Source organism: Gallinula chloropus, assembly GCF_964237585.1.
Source record: "Gallinula chloropus genome assembly, chromosome: 15".
Lineage (NCBI taxonomy): Eukaryota > Metazoa > Chordata > Aves > Gruiformes > Rallidae > Gallinula > Gallinula chloropus.
Window position 1 is genome coordinate 11,683,726 of NC_140100.1, and position 21,673 is coordinate 11,705,398.

A 21,673-nucleotide genomic window follows, 5' to 3' on the forward strand; every position below is an offset into this window, starting at 1 on the left:
TTTAACCTAAATTACTTATGGTCTTGGCAAAATAGGTTAATTTTCAAAGTGACAATCACAAAATTACAAAGTGCCAAAATTAAGATAACCTGTGAAAATGATTTTCATAGTTAACTCAATTAAACAGAGAGAAATACCTCTGATGTTAGCCTACAGCCTTTATGCCCAATCACTGTGTCCATCGTGGTCTGATGAGGCACCTGACCCAGCACAGTATCCCCATGCCCTCTCTCTCCTTCTTCTCTAACTCTTGTCTACATGACAGCCACTGCCCTTCTTAGGATAGCTCTGGTACTCAGCTCACTCCTTGGTGAGCGGATTCAGGCCACTGAACAAGAAGAAAAGTATCTACAAAAGATTTCCCTTCCACCCCTATCATCTTAGTTACCTAAAAGAGCTTCCAGGATGTCAAAAAACAGTGCCAGCATGACCTGCAAGGCATACACTTCACCTCCCTGAAGCAGTGAATCCTTAACAGCAATGCTAACACCCTCCTGCACTGCAACACAGAACCAGAGCTCTGCAAGAGGCTGTGTGAGGCTCCACCATCGACAAATACACAGTCTAGCTTGGGAGCTGGGAACTCAGGCTCCCACTCAGGTCTGTAGTTAAAGATGTCACACAGGGCAAGTGCCAGGCATCTGAGAATCTCTTTGGAACTCAGGCAGTTAACAGGGTAACTTACTCAGCAGGAAACTAAAATCATTGTTCTATCCCAAATTTGAAGAAAAAGTGATTGAGAGAAAGCAAGAAATTCCATGGATTAGCTATCTGTGTACTGACCCCACAGACAATCTCTAGTTCCACAAAAACACCTCAGGAAGCAGAATTAGGTCAAGGAAGAGACCAGGATGATCGCAGCAGTACAGGCTCTAAGAACTGAGTGCTCCTGGCAGTAAGGGTGACACACATCCAATACAGATGTGAGTTTAAACCAATATACAGGAACACTTAAGGGGACAGGATTTTGCAAGTAACCAGCAGAAACTCATTAGCTTTGGTTTAATTTGTATAGCAAGACCAACTTACTTGAAAGCCCCACTGTGAAGGTCCCTCTGAAGCTCTCCTTGCCACCTAGCACGGCCTAAACGTTCCAGTATGCAGTAGGAGAAGTCAGGGAGTTTTAAGTCAGGGTCCCCCTCCCAGCCTATCAAAGCTCTGTAACGCTGGTCCTGGGAAGCCACAATGACAAGCTTCTCCCCCCATCTATGACAGAGAAGGGAAAATAATGAAGTACTATTAGATACATGAAAACAGTGAGATCGATTGCCCTCCCCCAACACCATTCTTGACATAATCTATATAAGCCAGGTGAAAGAACTACATTCTAAAACTTAAAAGTCAGGTACAAAGATTTAACTCACTTTTCCACAGCTTCTGAGTAAGTGTAACACGGCTGCAAATCCTTCCTCCTTATCTGATCAGTGATATCTACTCTCTCTTTAAAATACTGGCAGGAACCTTGTATGCCATCTTTATTATCCAAAATCATATGGACAGGATAAATATCATCTGAAGGAACAGTATCTCTTTTGGTTTCCAGTATTCCTGTTTCAAGGTCTATTTCTTCATAGCTGAAACAGAAGCGGAGAGCCAGCGTTTAACCAAGGGGAACTGGGACCTGAAGTATAAACCCACCACAAACAGGGCTGATCTCTCTAGCAAATATCTCAGAAAAAATGAAACTTTTTTTTGAAACCTCAAAGCTGGAAAAACACAAAGAGCAGAGTTGTGGTCCTTGAGTACCACCAAACTGTATCAGCACGCAGAGCGTATGAGACAGGAGTGGGACACGTTATTTCATCTTCAAAAATTCAAGGGAATTGAAGTGGTAGGAATAAAGGAAACACAATCACAGCATATATTGACTTGCAGGGGACCCATATGGATGATCAAGTCCAACTCCTATAAGCATATATAAATACTAGTTTACAGACAAGAAACACAACAGGGTTGTGGCACAGAATCACTTTGGTTGGAAGATACCTTTAAGATCACTGAGTCCAACCACAGCCTCACCCTGCCCAGCCCACCTCTAGATCATGTCCAGACTTCATCCAGATGCCTTTTAAATCCACCCAAGGATAGTGACCCCACTACCTCCCTGGGCAGCCTGTCCCAATGTCTCACAGCCCTTTCCACACAGAAATTCTTCCTGACATCTGACCTACATCTCCCCCAGTTCAACCTGAAGCCATTCCCTCCCGTCCTGTCGGTTGTCACCCAAGAGAAGAGACTGACCCTGATATCTCTGCAGCCACCTTGTGGGTAGCTGGAGAGAGCGACAAGGTCTCCCCTCAGCTTCCTTTTCTCCAGACTAAACACCCCCAGCTCCCTCAGCCGCTCCTCACAGGACTTGTGCTCCAGCCCCTTCCTCATCTTCGTCCCCCTCCTCTGGACGCAACCCAGCATCTCAACGTCCTTCCTGTAGTGCGGGGCCCAAACTTGGACACCGCCCCGGGCCGGGTAACGTCTGTCTGCCTGTACCGAAGCGGCAAGCAGCCAGCAGAACGGAGACCCGGCCAAGACTCCAGACCCTCACTCCGCCGCGCCTGCTGCCGCCGTGAGCGTTCTTTCGCACCGGAACGCCTCCGAGAGGCGGCGGGGGCAGCACCGGGGCTCCGGACAGCCAGGCCCGGGGTGTCCCCGGCAGAGCAAGCAAGCCCCCGCACCGAGCCTCCGGCAGGGCCTGCGGGGTACCCCACCCGGCGGCCTGCGAGAGGAGGCGGCGCGGCGCGGCCGCTCCCGCCCGAGTTACCCTCACCGGTCGTGCAGGCGGAGCGGCGGGCGCGCCCGCGGCAGCAGGTAGAAGCTGAGGTCCGGCTGGGCGCTGAGCGCGGCCCAGAGCAGCTGCTGCGTGGCGGGCTCCAGCGGCAGCGGGAAGGGCGGCGAGCGGACACCCAGGCGGTGCCACAGCGCGCCCGGCGTGATGCCGTCCAGCCCCTCCAGGGCCACCTCATCCAGCAGCACCCACAGCGCCTCCATCCCCTGCCGCCGCTTCCGGGAACGGGCCGGCGCGCCGGAAACAACGTCACCGGCCGCGACGGTAACCAAGGAGACGCATAAACAGGGCAGTGGCGGCGCGGCCTTTTTCCCCCCGAGCTGCTGGCGGGGCTGCGGCCGGTGGCGGCTCCGCGCCGGGTCTCTCCGGAGCCCGCCGGCTCTGTCGGGGCACAGCGCGGCGGCGCGCCCTGTCTCTCGGGAGAGGCGTCAGCTCGGTCCCGCGGGGGGCGGGAGCGCTTGGCGGCGGCGCGGCGGGCAAGGAAGGGGCGCGCGGCGGGTAAGGAAGGGGCGCGCGGCGGGTAAGGAAGGGGCGCGCGGCGGGTAAGGAAGGGGCGCGCGGCGGGCTCGTCTGTCTGTCGGTCACGGAGCCGACGGAGTGTTTCGGGGCGAGCCCGGTCTCTGAGCGCACGGGAGGGTCCCCTGCCGCAACCGGTGGCGGCCTGGGGCGGGGATCGCGGGGAGAGCGCGCGTTTCCGGAAGGGCAGGCGGGGGGAGGTCGGTAACGAAACGCGTGGGGCGCGCCCAGTCCCGCGCCGGGCGCGTCCGCGAGTTCACCGACCCCACCGGCGGCCGCGGCTCGGGAAAATCGCCTCAGAGCCGGGCTTTGGGCACGGCCCTTTCGGCTTGTGCCCCGACCTGGCTTCTCGGCCCTTGGGTTACGAGCACAGCGTAGCAAATACCTCCTGCTCTTAGCGTTTTGGGGCTCTTCGGTAGATTGTGGAGGGTTCTGAGAAATAAGTAAAACAAGTCACGTTTCCCCCTCTCCTCGGGAACGCTGTTTACTGTCCTGGCAGTCCTGTGCTTTGTTGAGGGAGGAACTTCTTTCGGTTCATAGCATCCTGGTCTGTTGAGGGTGCAGAGCCGGTCGTACTCCGACCTAACTCATTTTGGTACTTCAGCCTGGCAATTACATTCTCATTTCAGCTGTTCATTAAGGACATGGTGACTGACTTTGATGAGAAGCATGATGAATACTTAATATCCCTTCAGCAGAGAAACCGGTAAGATACAGAATCATCACCACCCTTGAGTACGTAATATCTGCTGTGCACTAGCAGAGTGTCTAAAGCAAGGAGTTGTGGATATCAGTTTAAAAGCTTGGGGTTTACCTTGTGATGCAAAGTCTGACTTGCTGTGTGTGAAACCATTCAGGCAATTCTCTTTTCTGTCCTTTGTTTGTGAAGGACATAAATTTGTATTTTAGAGGGGATCACAATATTTCTTCAGCAGAATTCAAAATATAGATAAATTTATTAATAAAATAGTTTTAATTTCCCTGGCTTACAGGGAAGACTTTTTGTTTACAGGTCCCAGAGGTTCTAGAGTCAGAAGTAACTGGCAGCCCACTCTGTTGAGGATGTTGTGAGGCAAGGTTTATATGCAGTCAGAAATACAGAAAACTGCATGCAGAAGTTGCTAGTTAAATGTGCAGTCAAGCTCCACTAATGTGGGAGATAAGGACAAACTGAATTGTTTGGTGAAAAGACCAAAAGAAAATCTTGCAAAAGCCCCAGCTGTGTTAGGAGAACAGCTGATTCTGGGGAACATGGGCCCTGTTGTTTGTGGTCTCCCAAAGCAGTTTTAGGAAAGGATAAAACCAAGTTATTTAATCACTGAAACAACTCGTGTCCTTATTATCACAGCTCTGATTCTGAATTTTGGTGGGGATAGATGCCACTCAATTGCCACACAAGAAGCAGGTGGCAGGAGTACCTTGCAGAAGAGGCACACTGGTGACATTCATGTATCGGGCCTATCCGACAGTTTTGGATAGCAGGAGCTGTGGAGTAGCAGGGGGGAGGTCAGGGACTGTCTTGGGTGGTTCCTGCTGGATCCCAAACTACAGGAGCCCAAATGTCAGCCAGGCGGAGCAGCCAGGGGTGGATTTAGGAGAGGGGAGGCTGCAGGGGGTAAGGTGCCCCTGCAGAGGACTGCTGGGCACATGGCTGGATATGCACCATTGGAAATGGGTGGCTCATGTCACAACAGATGCATGCACCCCAGTGGGACTTGGGCTTGTGGATTGACTCAGCCTGGAGTCAGAGGGAAAGCAGGACCAGGGACAGGTGGAAATTGTTACCTTCCCAGCCTCAACCTCCTGGCATGCATGTCAACTCACTGAAGGAATTAGGATGTATAGCCCGTAGTGCAAGCAAGGGAGATGGGACTTGGAAGAGGGAGGGTAGGCCTTTCACTGAAACTGGGCCTGGGGAAGGGTGTTTTTTTAATACTATTTTAAGCAGACTAAGTGTCTGATATCTCCAACCACTCTATTGATTTTGGGCTTTCTCTCTCAAGTTTCAAAACACAATCTTTTTTTTTCTCATTTATTTTTCTTGAAAGGCTTTTTTTTTTTTCCTAAGTAAATTCCCCAGAAGAAAAGTTAAATATACTGAATGCCAAAGGGAGAAAATAATGTGAAATGAGAAACAACAGAAAAAAATCTCAGGAGAGGCTTGGTCAAACATCACATGTGGGTACCCATACAAGCATTACAGAGCAGGAGCAGGCCCTGGAAGCTGTATTCTAAAATTATTTGAAATATGAACATATTTTTTAGCTTTGTGACATGTTTTTATATTTATTGCTAATCTGACCATCTGCATGTGCACTGTGGAAGGATAAATTATTATCCTTTCTACCGCAGGCTACTGAGACGTTTAAAAAGGAAGGATCCTGTACAAATCAAACTGCAGCAGTTAGAACAAGGATTTTCTCTGTACCTGAACGGAGCCAATTCAGAGCGGAGAAACTACCGCAGAAAAATCAACTCCCATGGCTACCTTAAAAATGAGACCACCAGGACAAACAGTGAGTTACATGAGAGTTGTACAGAGGTCACAGCCCAGAACTGGTTTAGATGTTTACCTGTCGGAGCTGTAATTCAGCTGGTGAAGTTCCTGGTCAGGCCGTGATAAAGAGACAGCAGTGTTTGAACTTGATGGAGCGAAATCCCATGGGATTCTTTCATCAGAGCACTTAAACTGGTTGTATGTAAGAACCAGTCTCTGCAACACCCCATCAATTTCTCAAATTCTAACTAATTCCTAAGTTTAATTTCTTTGCCTCTGCATTTGTTAAACAGCAATAACTAAACCTAGAAGATTATAAATGTATATAATTGCCAGTGTAAAATAGTTATACACTTTTTGTCTGATACATAAGACGTTTGTAGACTTTAAGATCTGATGGACTACAGTCATCTGGTTATCTAAGTCTGGTGTCATGTAGACAAATGGCATTTGATGACATAGACTGTGATCAAATTATATCCTGTAATAGGTGCATTAAACTCATAAATTATGTTTAAGCTGTAACAGTCATCTTAAAAAGACAGCTAATCTTTATTTAAATATTTGAAGTGAAGAAAATCTACCACTTTGTGCCCGTGATTAGCTAGCCTTACTTAAAATGTGTACCTTATTTCCAATCTAAGTCTGTCAGTCATAGAGAGCATGTAGTGAGAAGAGTAATTTTGCAAGTATGAAGGTATAAAGTGTGAGCTTACTGGCCTGCTAGTCTATTTAGCATAATGAAAATAAAGTTGACTTCACTAAATCCCTGCATAAAGCAGTTTACCAACCTTAGTCTTCACTGGCTGCAACTATGATTTTGGAGTTCATCTTTTGAATCAGTTGCTGTATTGACAGCGTCTGCTTAAGCTTTATTTTAACTTCAAAATTAAGACAGAGAATTTAAAAAGTTATCAAATGTGATAATTATTTTGATTGAAAGCCGACTAATCTCAACAATACTGGAAACTTTTCTTTTGGTAACTGTTCTAACCTTGATCTCTTTTCCTTTGTTTTTCTGCTGCACAGGGTACATAGTATTTGTGTTCAAGTTCAGGTGTGTTCAGACCTAGCTCTCTGTAATTTCTTGCTGGTTATATGGGATGGTGATGGGGAATCAGTCATCTAGTTTCACTGTTTTATATGAAAGTAAAAGTGTGTGCGCAATGATACAAAAAGCTCATGTTCTTGGATATTGGAAAAAGAAGGAAATGTTTTGCTCTGCTATATCATTAGGTAGCTAAAGAGGGTGTAAAATGGCATATTTGACTTTTTAGTCCAAAACCTGTACAGGGATGTTATGGCAGCAACTGTAATAGAACTCCATCAGGAGAAATTTCTTACAGTTCTGCAGTGCAGCTGTCACCTCTAAGCTTAACCCAAGTTGTTTGTTTTTATGGTCATTTAATGCCATTTGATTCAATTCAGGTAGGATACTTAGCTTGTCTTTGGGACCTTTGAAGTCTTCAGTGGCAGCCCCTGTTCCTTTCTTCAGCACTTTGCTGTTTCTTAGCTATCCAGCAATGTTATTTTAAATGGGCAGCTGCAGTGAAAGATACCAACCAGATCATCAGCCTGTAGTTCTTCTATTTTGCATTTGATTTTGCCACTAGAGTCCAGAGGAGAAGTCACTGGTGATCCATATAAACCTCTTGCCTGGCAACAGTTCCTGGGCAGTTTTGTGGCCTGTTTCCTTTCTAGGCTTTTCTTCTCAATGACTGAATGTGACTTTACTTACAGAAATCATTTCTAGCTGAGACACAGCACTGAGTTTTTGTAACAGCCAATTACACTCACACCCAGTGACAACACAGAGTGCTGCACAAGGCAAGGACCAACAAACACCCCAGCCACACTCAACCTGCCCTGGAGACACCCAGGAGCACCCCTCCCCAACCAGCCCCTTTTATGGGGCAGTGATGTCAGGTGGCGAGGAAAACAGCCCAGGCTAACTCAGCTCACCTTGGCTAACTCAGCTCAGCTGGGCTGGCTGCTTGGGGAAGTAAATTCCAGCCTGGCTGGAACTAGGAAAACAGATTTCTGCAGAGGTGTGTGTAGGGTTAACCAACCCAAAAAGAAAATGTGGTGTTGAGAGTTTTAACCTGATCTAATTTTGAAGTCAGCCCTGCTTTGAATGGAAAGTTGGACTAGGTGACCTCCAGAGGTTCCACCCAAACTAAATCTTTCTGTGGTTCTATGACCTTTGTAGGACAACTGCTTTGTTTATTGGTAGTGCCAGTTTCTACTGGCTTAGGATGACCATTAAATTATGGCTTAAAGAAAAAAGATTTTGCATCAGCTGTTTTTCTCCACTGAGAAGAAATGAAAGCTGTAAATCTGTCTTGGACATAGGAAATGAGATGCCTTTACTTAGGATGCTGTTGAGAGTGTTGGTGATGTCCTTGCTCCGTTGAGGATACTGATGTGACCTGCAAGATGTTTGTCTCTTTGTCTCAAGCAAAGCATCTTCAAAACATCCATTGTTCCACTATAAGTTGGGACCTTCAGTAGCACAGGTTCTGGCTCAGTTGGTTGCCTACTGGCTACCCAGCTAGGAGTGAGAATGATGTGCACCCCTATTGTAGAACGTATTTCTCTACTTTCATAGCAATGAATATGGGGCTTCACTTGTTGTTATTTTAAACAGCAAAATTGTTATTTTATTGCTGTGTTTTAAACAATTTATTCTCTTGAATGCACATAATGAAGACTGTCCCCCAAAAGGTTCAAAATTCCTTCTACTAGTCCACAGCCAGCCGGTGTCTGCAGTGGAATGCCTTTTCAGTTGTTGATACCATTCACATGTTAAAGACTTACTCTTCTGTCCTCATCTGAAAAGAAAAAAGAATGCAAGCTAAGGTGTATATTGTCTGATACTGTATTTCCATATTTCTGTTTCCTGTCTTACTAACTCTTGTCTCCATGTTCTGAAGAAGCAGCCCAGTTAGAAAAGAGTGAGCTGCAAGAACGCAGCACACAGACTGCACCAAGCAAAATACAGCGCAGAGGCTGGCTTCAGGTAAGAAACAATCTGAAAGGATGCATCTTTGAACTAATTCCTAGATTGCAATTAGCTTTAGGGGAAATCAGTTTCAACCAAGTGAGCAGTTGTGTCTCTTGTAGAATCTGAATCTTGTTTTGTTCTGGATACTGTGTGCCAATGGGAAATGAAACCCTGGCCAGTTTTGTGTCTGCTTTGAAGCCTAAAGAGGCAAATCACATTGAAAAGGTCTGGTTGCAGTGACATCCATCACAGTAACTTTTGTAGCCTTGACATGATTAGCTCTATCTATCCTCTAGCAGAGTAGCTGTTACTTGACATCTCTGATGGCAAGCCTGGAGAGCTTATCTCTCGTGAAGAATGGAGAATCTAATTTTGGAGATACATCCCTGCCTGTCACTGCTGTTTTCCACCCTGCAATAGCAGGGTCACAGAGGTGTAATTTGTATAGCTTGAGTTGTAATTTCTGACAGATACTTGTAGATCAGAAAAGAGGAAAATGCATATAGATAATGAAACCACTCTGCCTGTAAGAAATCTGGAGCTGTTAGCTACGTAGCTGTGGAGAAAACTCAATTGTCTTTTTTTTCTTTTGGCCTAATGAAGGGCCTGGCTTATTCTGTCAAGGAGAATGACTTAATTAACAGAATAAATGTGGATTCTGAACAACTGGGACATGTCACCCAAATAATTACCCTACTTGATTAGCAATTGCTCTGGTTGGATGTCCAGTCCATGCTTGAGTGAGGAGGGACCAAGGGTCTGTGTTGCTGCACAACAAGTGTTTGTGTCATGCTGCTATTCTTTCAGCAAATGTTCATGTTTTAAGGTTGCACTGCTTTATTTGTCTGTCACCCTTACTGCTTAGCAGAATTCATTTTGTCTGCTGCTGTTTCTCTCAGGACATCACTGCTTCCATACCGGCCTCTCAGAACTTGCTTACTAGATTTGCTACATGTGTGGCTAGTCATAACCTGCATCTTTTTAATCACAAGAGGCAAATGAGGAAGAAGGTATCTCCTCTGACTGGACCAGAAAGTTAGCCAAATACAGGTAGCTGTACTAAAACTAGCTCCTACTTGAAGCTAGCTTAGAGTGGTACCTCGAGTCTTTTATCCAATTGGATTGGAGCACAACAGAATTATAGTAACATCTTAATGAACAACTGGAATCATTTTGCTAAGGAAATGTGCAACCACTGATTAAGATGCAGGTTGTGCCAGGCAGCAGTTTACTTTCCCAGTAATTTTCCCTGTGGGTTTTTTGGAGAGCTAGAGGACCTAGTAATTCATGCTCAAAGCTGTCAAATTTAGGCTAAGGTATGCTGTGAGGCAGGAAGATAGACGTACTGAAAGAACACGTTCTATCAAAAGCCAGGTTGCGTTAGGATCTTCTCTTTGGGACATCTCTGCTCCTGGCATTTACACAGCATTAGAGGAGTGTATGAACACCAGATAACTATGTTTAATATTATTGCACAGACTTCTGGATCACGTTACCTTTAATGAAGCAGTCCTATTGTTCCCTTGTGAGGCTTCTCCCTGTGCAGGAGTTCAAAAGCGGAGAAAAAAGTTACTTGCAGATGACTTTGTTCCTTGGGAGAGGTATCTGCATGGCCTGCTTTCTCTTTGTCATGTTTTGAAGTACTGAAATGCTGTGGTTTGGAAAGATGAATTCTCAGATCTTCTACCCCTCTTTAGCTATGCTCGAGTAACTGACAGTGTACATACTTTGATTGTATCCTAATTATGAAGTAAAACAAATTAATTTGAATCACTTTCACAGCCATGTCTGACATTTACAAAGGCAAAGAAATCTCTTTGTGCTCGAATGTTTATGGCATAACATTTCCCCCTCATTATATTATGCACAAGAGTAATACATCTTCAAAAAAATGCAGTTACTTCAAGTAGTCATTTTCATCCATAGACATTGCAGAATCACAGAATTATTGTGGTTGAAAAAGGACTCTTGAGATCATCTCATCCAATCTGTGTGCTCAGGCACACAGGGCTTGAGACCCCATGGAGGACCAGGCTGGAGCAGTCTGGGCCTAAGAGACTGAGAGACATTCTGATTTATGACTGCATCCATAGCAGTGACCCACACTGGGGCAGCTGGGGAAGAGCTGAAGCCCCGTGGGAAAAGACTCGTCTTGGAGAAGTTTGTGAAGGACAGTCTGCTGTGGGTGGGACCCCACAGTGCAACAGGGGAAGGGGATGTGGAATGAATGCCTCCCCTGGCCAAGAAGGAGAACAGCTCATGAGGAACTGTCTGAAACCCCCATTCCCCCAGTCCCTGCCCCTCCCTGTGTGACAATGGCGGGAAGAAGGGAGTGAAATCCTGACTAAAGTGCAGTCTGCTGAGAAGGGAGGGGTGAGGAGAGGTGCTTTAAGATCTGGTCACACTTCTCATCACCCGACTCTGGTGTCACTGAGGGTGCAGGGCAAGAATTTCCTTTCCTTTATTCTGTGTTGAGTCTGTTCTGCCCATGACACTGATTGTGGAATGATCTCTCCCTGGCCTTATCTCTACTCCTGAGCCTCTCAATAAATATTTTCTCCCCTGTCAAGCTGAAAAGGGGAGAGTGATAGAGCAGCTTTGGTGCATGTCTGGCCTCCAGTCAGGGCCAAACCACTGCAGGATAGCAGCAGGTGGGAAGTTTGGGGGCCCAAAGGTGAGCTCAGAAACCTTCTTTGAAACAGAGGGGGGGAAAGGTAGCTCAGCTAGATATTGTTATGTAAAATGTGATGATTATTCTTACTGCACTGCTGATAGCACAAAGGATGTATAATTTCTTTGAATGCTTCTTTTAACAGAAAACTGTGGAGATTAAAACAGAAAGGGGGGTTAAACTCTACATTGAACCTCCTCTAGAGTACTCTGAGGATTTTGAACCTTATGAAAGCTTGAACGTGGAGACAGACAGTGATGATCCTCTCCGTTGCTCCCAGGTACAATTGGCAGTTGCCTTCTATCACACATGGCAGTGTCAACTGAAATGTGAATGGGCCCAGGCATCAGCCTTGGCTAGAGCGTGCAAGCCAGTGTGTTGTGTGTCTTTCACTAGATGATTTCACACTGATGAGATGTAACATAAAGAAGGAAAAAAAATGAAAACATAAAACCACTTTGAAAATAATAATCTCAGTCAGCAATGCTGTAACATGTTAAAACCTAATTTAAAGAGGCAGAATATGGTCTCTGTTGGATAGACACGAGGTATTCCCTGCAAGTAGATTCTTCCAGGTCACTGAATGGTTGTCCACATGAGTGTCACTCTGAGCTATCAGGTTAAAGAAAGCTTAAATAACAACTTTTTGAGGGTTTGGGTTAGTTTTTGAATAATTATGCTAAAACTGTCACATCTCAGTTTCTTACCTAGCAGAAGTCAGAGTAAAATTTTTAAAATATTATAGTCAATACAGTTGCTTTGCACCAAGGGCTGGTAATGTATGGATGCTGGTGTTGGACGGTTCTGCTTTCCATTCCTTACTAACTGCAGTTTGTTCTAGCACACTTCACAAATACTCTGTTCTTTCAAAAAATTAATAAATAAAAACTTGTGAGTGTTTTTCTGCCTAGCCAATTAATGAGATCAATAAAGCTTTTCTGAGTAGTGGAATAGTGAGTGTATTGGAAGCTGTCTAGAGATCTCGCCACTGACATTAGACAAACTTCCCAAGCGTATTTTCCTGGCTTGCATCTTTCCACCTTTTATTGCTTTTGAGCTTATGATTTTTTTTGCTCTACAAACGACTAACTCATTTACAATGATGGATATTTACAGGAATTTATGTGTAAGTAGTGAGCTAATAGAGTTAAAACATTGGAAATAGTTTTGGTTTTCCAGGGCTATAATGTGTTTTCCTGAATGCAGATGATATGAGGTTTCAAATAAAAGTGAGTTTGCACAATTCACTGCCTGATAGCTAGAAATATTAGTCTTGACTGTCATAAAGATAGGATCAATATCAAACCTCAGGTGGTTTATAGATCCCCTTTTGAACCTGTTTGCCTGCTCTTTGTAATATGTTTCTGTCAACGTGGATTTCCTAACAAGTGTCATCTGTAGTAGAAGAGCAGCTTGAAGCTTTCATTGCAAACTGAACATACACTGTCACAGTTCACTTGTACCTAAGGTAACTTCATGTTTTCATTTTGCTCATATAATTTGTTTACCTGTACTTATCTCAAATCTTTAATACCAACAATATGTTTAAGATGCGCAAAGTCTTTTCCTTTTATGTTTATAAAAGCAGAAGGCTCTCCAGCATTGTCTGTGCTGTTTGTGGCATATGCTGACTGGGCAGGGTGTTTTTTCAACAGTATATTTCAAAATAGATTAATTTTTGCATAAAATCCTGTTACAGAGAGTCCAATTAAACCAAAAATTTTTAAAATCTCTGCAAACTGGAATCTTAGTCCACTAGATAAGACCACAAGTGTTTTCTACTGTTTTTTGAAGTACAGATGTGTATGAGACAGGACTATTATCATCTGTCAAATGCCTTAGAAAGAACTTTCTGTTACATTAGTTTAATACTCTTGTGAAGGCATCTGGAAAACCTGGATTGTAGCTAGTCTTTGAACAGCAGACCAAAAGGTAGGGTAATCTAACTGTGTGAGACTTGAAAAATGTCTGCCTTTGCCCTTTCTATTATGTACCTCCTGTTCATAGCTTATTCCTAAAAGGTAGGTTTGTACCAAAAACTTCCTTTGCCTGCAAGGATTCTGATGAGAAGGAACAGAGGTGTTGTAGGATGACTTTTCTTTACAGGTTCTCCTCAAAAGAGTGAATACACGAGGTAGGTCTGTGAGTATTTTTAGCTGCATCATGGCTCTGAGTTCATGAGAAGATTTTTCTTTCTCCTAGGGGAGGAAGAGGCAGCCACATTTATTTTTTTTTTTAAATACATGTTTAAACTGTACTGACAAATCTGTTTGAATCATACCAGATATTGAGAGGGAGTTTGCAACTCAGTATGGAAGAGAAGAGGATGGAAGATGATTCTCCTAGTGATGATGATGACTCTGTTGAAGAGGATGTGTTTTCAGAATCATCTCCCACTGAGGAAACAACTACAAGCTTTGAAGGCCTTGAGTTGTGTGGCAGTCAATCACTGCAGAAAGAAGCTTCTGAACATCAGGATTCTGGGAGATACTCTGGTCTTGATTCTGGTGCCCTTACTGTGTTGGAGTTCAACCAGGATCAAAGCAGTAAGTCTCTCAGTTTCATGCACTGCTACAGTGCTGTAATAATTCTTTGAGAGTGTTAACATTAAGGGAATTACTGCTGGTTAATTGTTAATGGTTACTCCATACTCACTTGAATTTTCATGCTCTTCAGCAAACCTGTTGTTTTAATCCCCTGGTGTGGGAGACATGCATTCTCTTACTAGTATGTTAAGAATTTTTTTGGAAAGACAAAGATAGTCTTGCTTAATGCATTGGATCACCAGGCCTAGACACTGGAATTAAGATTGTATCAGATAGTTTGTGAGACTTCTCAAAAGATTTTTAATTTTTTTTTTAAATATATTTAACTGTTTATGCAGTAATCCAGGCCTTCAGCTTCCTCCATTTCACATCCTGAGTGCTGGATACCTGTCATCATAGCACATGCTTCCTCTTCATCCCTGATGAAAGATGTACTAATTCAAGAACAGCAATCTATTTGGCTATGAACTACTTCTTTTTGTCAGGTTTTCTCCTTTGAACCCAAATCCAATCACTAGGCTTCAAAGATGTTTACCTTGTTAAAGGTAGAGAATTCAGGCAGAAACCAGATCTTGACCTACATTCAATATTTCTCAAATTCCCTCCATTTCATGTACATTCATGGGTTTGTGGTTTGTTTGGGGGTTTTGGTTTGGTTTTTTTCTTTATCTATAGTTAGTTCCTTAACTTAGGAGGAAGAAACTTTGAACAGGTTCCTCATTATCACAGAGGTGAGGTGAATGAAATTGGGGAGAGGAGACAGAAGGTGAGATAGGAACAGGGAATGGAGCAGCAATGACCAGATCTGTCTTTGGGAGAGTATGGGATTTGTTTTTTTTTTTTCCCAGAGAGAGGTTTCAAAGCTGTGATGCAAACAGAAGAGACACTAATAATTCTCAGATTAAAAGCAAAGAAGTACTCATTGAACTGCATTAGGCAACCCTCCCCCCTCTGAAACTTCTAAATAAGGCAACCTTTTAGTAATTCATTTTGGTGTAACTATGTTAATCCCTGACTCAGGACTTCTATTTTACTTTTGCTTTTCTTGGCAGTAATGCAGGCAAATATCTGGTACAGATGAGGTATATATAATATATATAATGTATATAAAAGTATATCTTTTATTTTGTTTCACATAGTCAGAATCAGTGGAAGGCAGGCAGGATGCAGGTTATCACTTTAACTGCACCATCATAATTAAAGCAGTAAAATTTTGGCAGTTAAGATCCAATAAGTTTTCCCTGGCTGGCTGCTCCTAAGTGTCTCTGAAGTTGATTATTTCTGTTCCCTTATTATCTTGCAGAGGTGAAGCCACAACGAGTTCTCTCAGCGAAAAGAAAAGATAATGCTGAAATGTACATTCCTGTCAGACCAGTGGTGGTAAAAAATAAAATCACTCGGCCGCTCTCTGCTGAGTTCTTGCAGCAGGAAAGACATGAAAGAATTTCTTCCAGTAAGAAATAAAAATACATAATGTCAATAAGTGGAGTTCTCACGCTTTTTTCCCTCTGGCTTAGATGTAATTTCAGCACACATCTGGCAGTTTCTTAGGTGTTGCTTTCTTTTTTTTTTTTTTTGGTGGATTTGTTGTTGGTTTTACCACCTGGAGTGTTTTGTCTTAAGTAAAATTGTGAGAAAGTCCAGAGCCTGTACACTTTGTATACTTTAGTCTTCTGCTGTGTCTTTTCTACCTAATTTCAGTTTTTGCTTCCACGGCAAATAAACTTCCATAAGCTTTTTCCTCTCCCTTTCAGTCCTTGTGCCTGCTCTGTGTTTCCCACTTTCCTCATGCAGATCTGTTCCCTGTGGTATTAACAGAGGTGTGTCTGCTCAAAATCAGTGACTGATGCTTTGGTGGAAGGTTTAACACAGTGTGTTGATAGCAACAAAGGTATCGTTTTCCACAGCACAGCGAAATTAGCTCTGCTGCTTCTTGGGATTGCGCTTGAATTACACCTTGAACACTGTAGGTCAGTCTCCAGTGCTGGGTAGCTATGCCAGCATCTAGTACCCTGCTGGAAAATGGTTTTCCAGGACTGGAGAACACCATTTTGAAGACTCTGCTGCTTATTCTAGAATGCTGCTAAGGTCTTGTCTTTACCTGGGCTAAAAAAACCCTCAAACCAAAACCGGCCCCAAATCTAGGGGCTGAAATCATGGCTGCGGGTGTCATTTCATCTCAGTCCTTAATTAAATAAGTCTGATAAACTTGAGTTGTGAAAGGTCTGAAGGAAAGCCTTCAGACTTACCATACTCTATAGATAAGACACTCTTTTCAAACAAGCAAAAGCCAGGTATGTCCCAAAAAAGCAATAAAGCTAGCAGTTTTGAAAAGTGAAAATATTAGTTTCTTAATTGGCAGAAAACCAAATTGAGGAAAAGAAGCTAATTCGTTTTGGCTTCAGAATAAATCCTCTTTGTAGCTTCTGAGACCCTCACTCCCCATCTGTCTGAGCAGATGCTTGCTTTGACCATTTTCCAAAGATATGCATAGCATTTTCTCAGGTTATAATGGTGCTTCATAGAACTGCTTCTGCCCAACTGTCACTTTACATCCTTGACTCAATTTCATTTCACAGGGATGGTATAGAATAGAAAAAGAAAAAGGACTTTACTCTGTCCCTCTGTTTGCAGAGATGACTAATGCTTGTTGGAAGGTTTTGTGAGTGAAGATGGTATAGGGCTTAAGAGTGTCAAAGCATGCAAATCTCAATTCAGTGTTGGCTTCCTGCCTTTTCAAGGTAGACTTCATGTTACTCACATCCACTGCCATTTTATTCTCCTGCTTAGTCAACCTCCCTGCAGCACTGTGAGCATGCCTGCACATCAGCCTGTTCTTCAGTATTTCCCCTTGATCTTGATGTCTGTACAATTTTGGTCTCTTTTTCCTCCCTTGACTTTTGATGTCCTTGAATATTCTCACTGTGCTTCTCTTTTGCGTATAACCACTGTGCTGCTCTTCTAGTCCAATCTCAGCTCCTCTATTGTTAAATTTTATTTCCTTTCTTTTAAACCTGTTTATAGGCTCTGACGTTTCCATTTCTCCATGATGTTTCGGAAGATTGAGATGCGTATGGGCATTTTGCTGACTACTTAAGTGATAAGGTCATTTATATTGCCTTGCAAATAGCAATCCTGACACCCCTTGTTTTGCTACAAGACTCTGGGGATTCCTCCAGAATAGCTGAATACCCCATTACATAGAAAGATCCTGGTTTGCTGAAATTGTCTATACTTCCTTTTCAGTGAAATGTTAGAAGGCATTTCCATTAAATACCTGAACAAAGCAAGTACAAAAAAAAACCCTTAAAGTATAAAAATTGTGTTTCTCATTTGTCAGTTTTTCTCCTCTTCTGAAACTGCTTCAGCTGTAGTAGTAGCTGTGACCTGAAATGTTAATCTAAAACCGACTTGGAGCATCAGCCCTCCTTGGGATGGTCGCAGACTGCTAGCTAAGCCCTGTGTCAGTAGCTGAATTGGATGTTTCACATATGCTCTGTTGTGATGTTCCACACTTACATGCCTGGACAAATGAATGTTCCTTCCTTCTTTTCATGGCAGGACCATTAAGCCGACCAGAAAGGCCGCTTTCAGCAACGCGAAAGACTGTGTGCGAAAGGGATCCTGATCTCTCTGTTTCAGCTGTGGTTAAAGCAATGCAAATTGAAAATGAAGCCTTGCAGAGAGATCTGCAAAGGCTGGCAGTTTCCACGAGCCCCCAAAAGGTATGGCAAGGTACAGGAAAGGGCTGTTTGATCAAGTAGCAAACCCCCCATGAATTCCAATCTCTTATACATTAAGATTATGTATGAATGAATGGTGATGCCTCTTAAGTGTAATTGAATTTGTATTATTCTTCCATAGGGTGGTTTTCTTTAATCTGCTTCCTCAGGATAGCATCCCACAGCTCTCACTCGATTTCAGGGATCACTGAGCAACTGATAGACCAGTCACATGATATGTCTGTACAGTCAAATGCACAGCTGCAGGCCTGGTTGAACCATTTTCATTCTGGAAGCTTCTTAAACAAGATAACGTGTGATTTCCATATCAATAAATCCTACCTTCCTACTCGACTCATTAATATGGGCATTGTTGCCTGTTAAAACAGGTTCTGCTTTTGGAGCAGAGCTGTTGTGTGTGCTGCTGGCTCTTAGGAGGAGCTACTATGGGGAGAGATCTCCCATCTCCAACACCCATGTTTAAAAGCAATTAAAACCTCATCTTATAAACAAGAAAAAGAACAATAATATGAAGTTAAAGAATAAGGAGGTTTGTGTTGACAATCCCAGTTAAAGTTTGAGCATAACCAGTGGTTCAGTTATCTGAACAGTAAGAAAATACCTACAGAAATTTGAGCATAAATGGAAATTAAAAAACCCTCTTGGTTATGGCCAGTGTTTGTACATTCAAAGTCTGGTTCCAGCTTGGTTTTTAGGAGACTCATTTTTATAGGAAGGAAAAGAGACGTCCCTAGACGTTTGTGGAGTTGCTTATTTGAATTCTTAGAGTTTCCAGACATCTGACTACTTCAACCTAAGCTGCTGCTCTTTGAAGTTGTGAGTTGATGCTACAACAAATACATATCCACTGTCATCACTGAGCCAGCATTAGGTTTCTGGGGAGTTGTGGTTAGGAGCAAAGGTTAAAATGTTCTTTAAATATAGGGAAATACTTTACATATAATTTCACCATCCAGATCCATCTTTTCAATCTCATTCCTCTTGGTTTTGAGATATTTATAGTTTTGTAATTGAGAGAATAAATTCCATTTAATATTCTCACATAACGTATCTTCCTGCTAACATTAGGACTCATTTTAATATTGTTGTGCTTAAATGAATAATAATGAAACAATATTTAAAATAGACTTAATTTTAGCCTGAAAATTGAGATAGAGTTTCAAAAACCTGCTGTGAGTTCTCAGTCTTAAAGCTGACCTAAATGATTCTCCAGCAGTAATTTAATTTTGCTTACGCAATTAAGGGATTATGGAACTTGGCCTTTGATATTTAAATATATAACAACGCAGGATTTTTAATGCTAAAAAAGTAATTAACTTCTAAGCATTTTAAAGTTCTCTTACTCTTTAAAAATTATATAAATAGAAGTGACCTAAGAACAGAAGGACTGCTGTTCTTCATCTGATTAGTTGTTAACTGCTGAGTATTCTGTCTCTGACAGAAGCTGCCAACAAAACTTTAGGAAAAATAATAAAGGGAGCAGTGTATGCCTACAAAAGGGGGTGCAGGCAGAGAAAGAGCCCATAGCATGGTAAGAACCGCAGGACTATTTTAATTTTAGATAGTTACTACTGATAGTTCTATACTTAAGAAAATAAATGAAGATTTAATTCTAATAAAACTGAGCTGTTGGGGGTTTGAAAGTTTTTATGATCCTCCTTGGAGAAGGAGAAAGTCTAGGCAGACCTTTGCCAAGCGTTGTCAACTCCTACCAAATATATTCAATGAGATTCCAGACATATATATATTTAATAATCATCAGAGAATCCTTGTATATTACTTTTCTTCCACAGAGAAGATCAAGCTCTAAGCTCAGCTCTTTCTTTGCAAGTCAAAACCAGTGCTGTTAAATGTGCTTTAACTCTCTGTAGAGTTAGAGATTAGCTCAGGTGAGCTGTGCCCAGACTCTTACATGTTCTGGAAGTACAGACTGATACTTGTTGGTATGGAGGGAACAATGTGAATGAAACATGCTCATCTGTTTCTTACTTAGAAGAAATTGTCTGTTTCATCTGCTGTTTCTGCAATGGCTGAGCCTCCAGAAAAAAGCCAGATGAGGACTGCGCTCACAAAAGCTGTTGAGAGAATTTGTCCTCTTGGAAGCAGGTACATATATTTCCTTTAAGGCTAGCTTCCTTTTTTGAGGAGAGATATTTCAGCATGCCAGCAGATCTAGTGCAGTACCACTACACCTGCTAATCTTTAGATGCCTGAGACATCATACAAGTAGTAATAAATCAGAGAGAAGTTTCCAGCCTTGGCAGGTCTCTGTGGGTCAGGGAACTGCCAACGTCTCCCTCTGTTTGTATTATCTGTGTGATACTTTCTCAAACTGCCTCAGACCCATCTGAGATCTGGAGCCCAGTCTTTTAACTAAACTGTGTACCTAATGTGGGATGCTGCAACAGTGTCCTTCAGCATGAGGGGATATGGGTTTCTTCCATGGGCTGTGTGACTTCATGCTATTATCTCTTCACCTTCACACCAGCAAAATTATTCCTTAAACATGCAAGAATTATGAGGAAATAAGATATAACAAAATATGTTGCATTTCAGACAACAGAAGAGACTTCTGAAAGCTGTCCCGGAGCCTGAGAGCCATTCTGCCTGTGATGACAGCATAGTCCTGTGTGATTACAAATCTGAAGTAGATTCCACGTTGAGGGAGAAGGTCTGTGTATATATGCACTATAACCAGTGCTTCCCATTATTACTGAAATACATTGAATGATCCTAATGAGAATTTACCACTGTTCATCAGGATGGCAAAGAATCAGCAGAAGAGCAGAGAGCTGTTTTCTCCTTAAGCTTTGTAAGAGGGAGATAAGTTCTCTTAACCTGCTGTAGACTTATTAGTGGGGATTGGTGAAACCCTGAATGACTGAATAGCTTTGATGTTCAATCCAGACAGCTTTGAGTTTGCAACCTTTATGCTTCTGACTTGTAAGTGTTGTAGTTTTAAAGGTCTTTATATTGTTCCACCTTTTACTGTTTTGTCACTTACACTGTGTTTCGTTTCGGTGCAGGTGACAGCCAGTACGGAAGTACGGGATGCCATTTATGTCACTATGGAACTTCTTTCCAACTGGGGAAATCCAGTAAACGTGGGCCTGAGCGAGGTGGAATTCTTTGATTTATATAATGAAAAGATATTTGTGTCTCCTCATGATGTGGACATCCGAAACGCTGACAACCCAGGGGATTTGTGCTGCTTGGTCAATAAGAACTTAAATGTAAGGCAGCTTATAGTCCTGGATGTGAAAAATTTCATTATAATATTTCTTTAATAGCCCATCGCTAGATTTTCTTTAGAAACATAATTACAGTTTGAACCTGACTTGCATGACAACTGTCTGATAATGAAAAAGGAATACAAATATTGTTTATTAACAAATCCAGCTTGTCTAAGATGTTTGTATTCAGTTACAATTTTGTTTTAGAACAGAATTTGATTCATTTGCCTGACTTACTTAACTGACCAGATGGAGGGAGGCAGCTTTAACTCTGCCTCCTTGTATATTAAATCTGTGGTATTGTCTCGGATGAAAGAACACATTCAGTTTTTCAAGTATTGTAAACATAGGACAAGATTACAGCCCTTAACGACTGAGGATTTCACATTTACAGTATATTGCTGATAAACAAGTAATTCTTGTGATCTGAAGGTATAGGAGCTTCACTGCTAACTTCTTCCAGGTGCTTATTAAGACGGAAGCATGTGTAACTTCTCCTGTTCCCTTGTTATCCTTTTACCTAGGGAAGACTAAGAACTCATAGGTAGGTAGTTTTGAACAGAAGATTAAGAAAAATATGTGGCATGGCAAAAGTATTTTGTGGCTCTTCTGTGAGATGGTGAAGGAGGCATGAAGTGCTTGCATTCTAAAGACAACAGACAAAAGGCAGTAGCTGGTATG

The 21,673-nt window shown here is 42.7% G+C and overlaps 2 protein-coding genes across 2 annotated transcripts in view; one reads left to right on the forward strand and one right to left on the reverse strand.

Moving 5' to 3' along the window:
* Positions 1-2,985, reverse strand: part of GTF3C1 (general transcription factor IIIC subunit 1) — a gene marked incomplete at both ends in the record, with an annotated part of 42,251 nt that extends 39,266 nt beyond the window's left edge. The window contains 3 exons of the mRNA XM_084270774.1: positions 1,030-1,206; positions 1,365-1,574; positions 2,765-2,985. Coding sequence (XP_084126900.1) covers positions 1,030-1,206; positions 1,365-1,574; positions 2,765-2,985 — 608 coding nt within the window. The remainder of the gene's footprint in view (positions 1-1,029; positions 1,207-1,364; positions 1,575-2,764) is intronic.
* A 957-nt stretch (positions 2,986-3,942) lies between these two features.
* The window catches only part of KATNIP (katanin interacting protein), a gene marked incomplete at its 5' end in the record, with an annotated part of 57,927 nt that continues 40,196 nt past the window's right edge, over positions 3,943-21,673 (forward strand). The window contains 10 exons of the mRNA XM_084270970.1: positions 3,943-4,004; positions 5,651-5,814; positions 8,732-8,814; positions 11,616-11,750; positions 13,755-14,016; positions 15,320-15,469; positions 17,578-17,741; positions 19,753-19,865; positions 20,316-20,430; positions 20,786-20,992. Of these exons, the coding sequence (XP_084127096.1) occupies positions 3,943-4,004; positions 5,651-5,814; positions 8,732-8,814; positions 11,616-11,750; positions 13,755-14,016; positions 15,320-15,469; positions 17,578-17,741; positions 19,753-19,865; positions 20,316-20,430; positions 20,786-20,992 (1,455 nt within the window). The remainder of the gene's footprint in view (positions 4,005-5,650; positions 5,815-8,731; positions 8,815-11,615; positions 11,751-13,754; positions 14,017-15,319; positions 15,470-17,577; positions 17,742-19,752; positions 19,866-20,315; positions 20,431-20,785; positions 20,993-21,673) is intronic.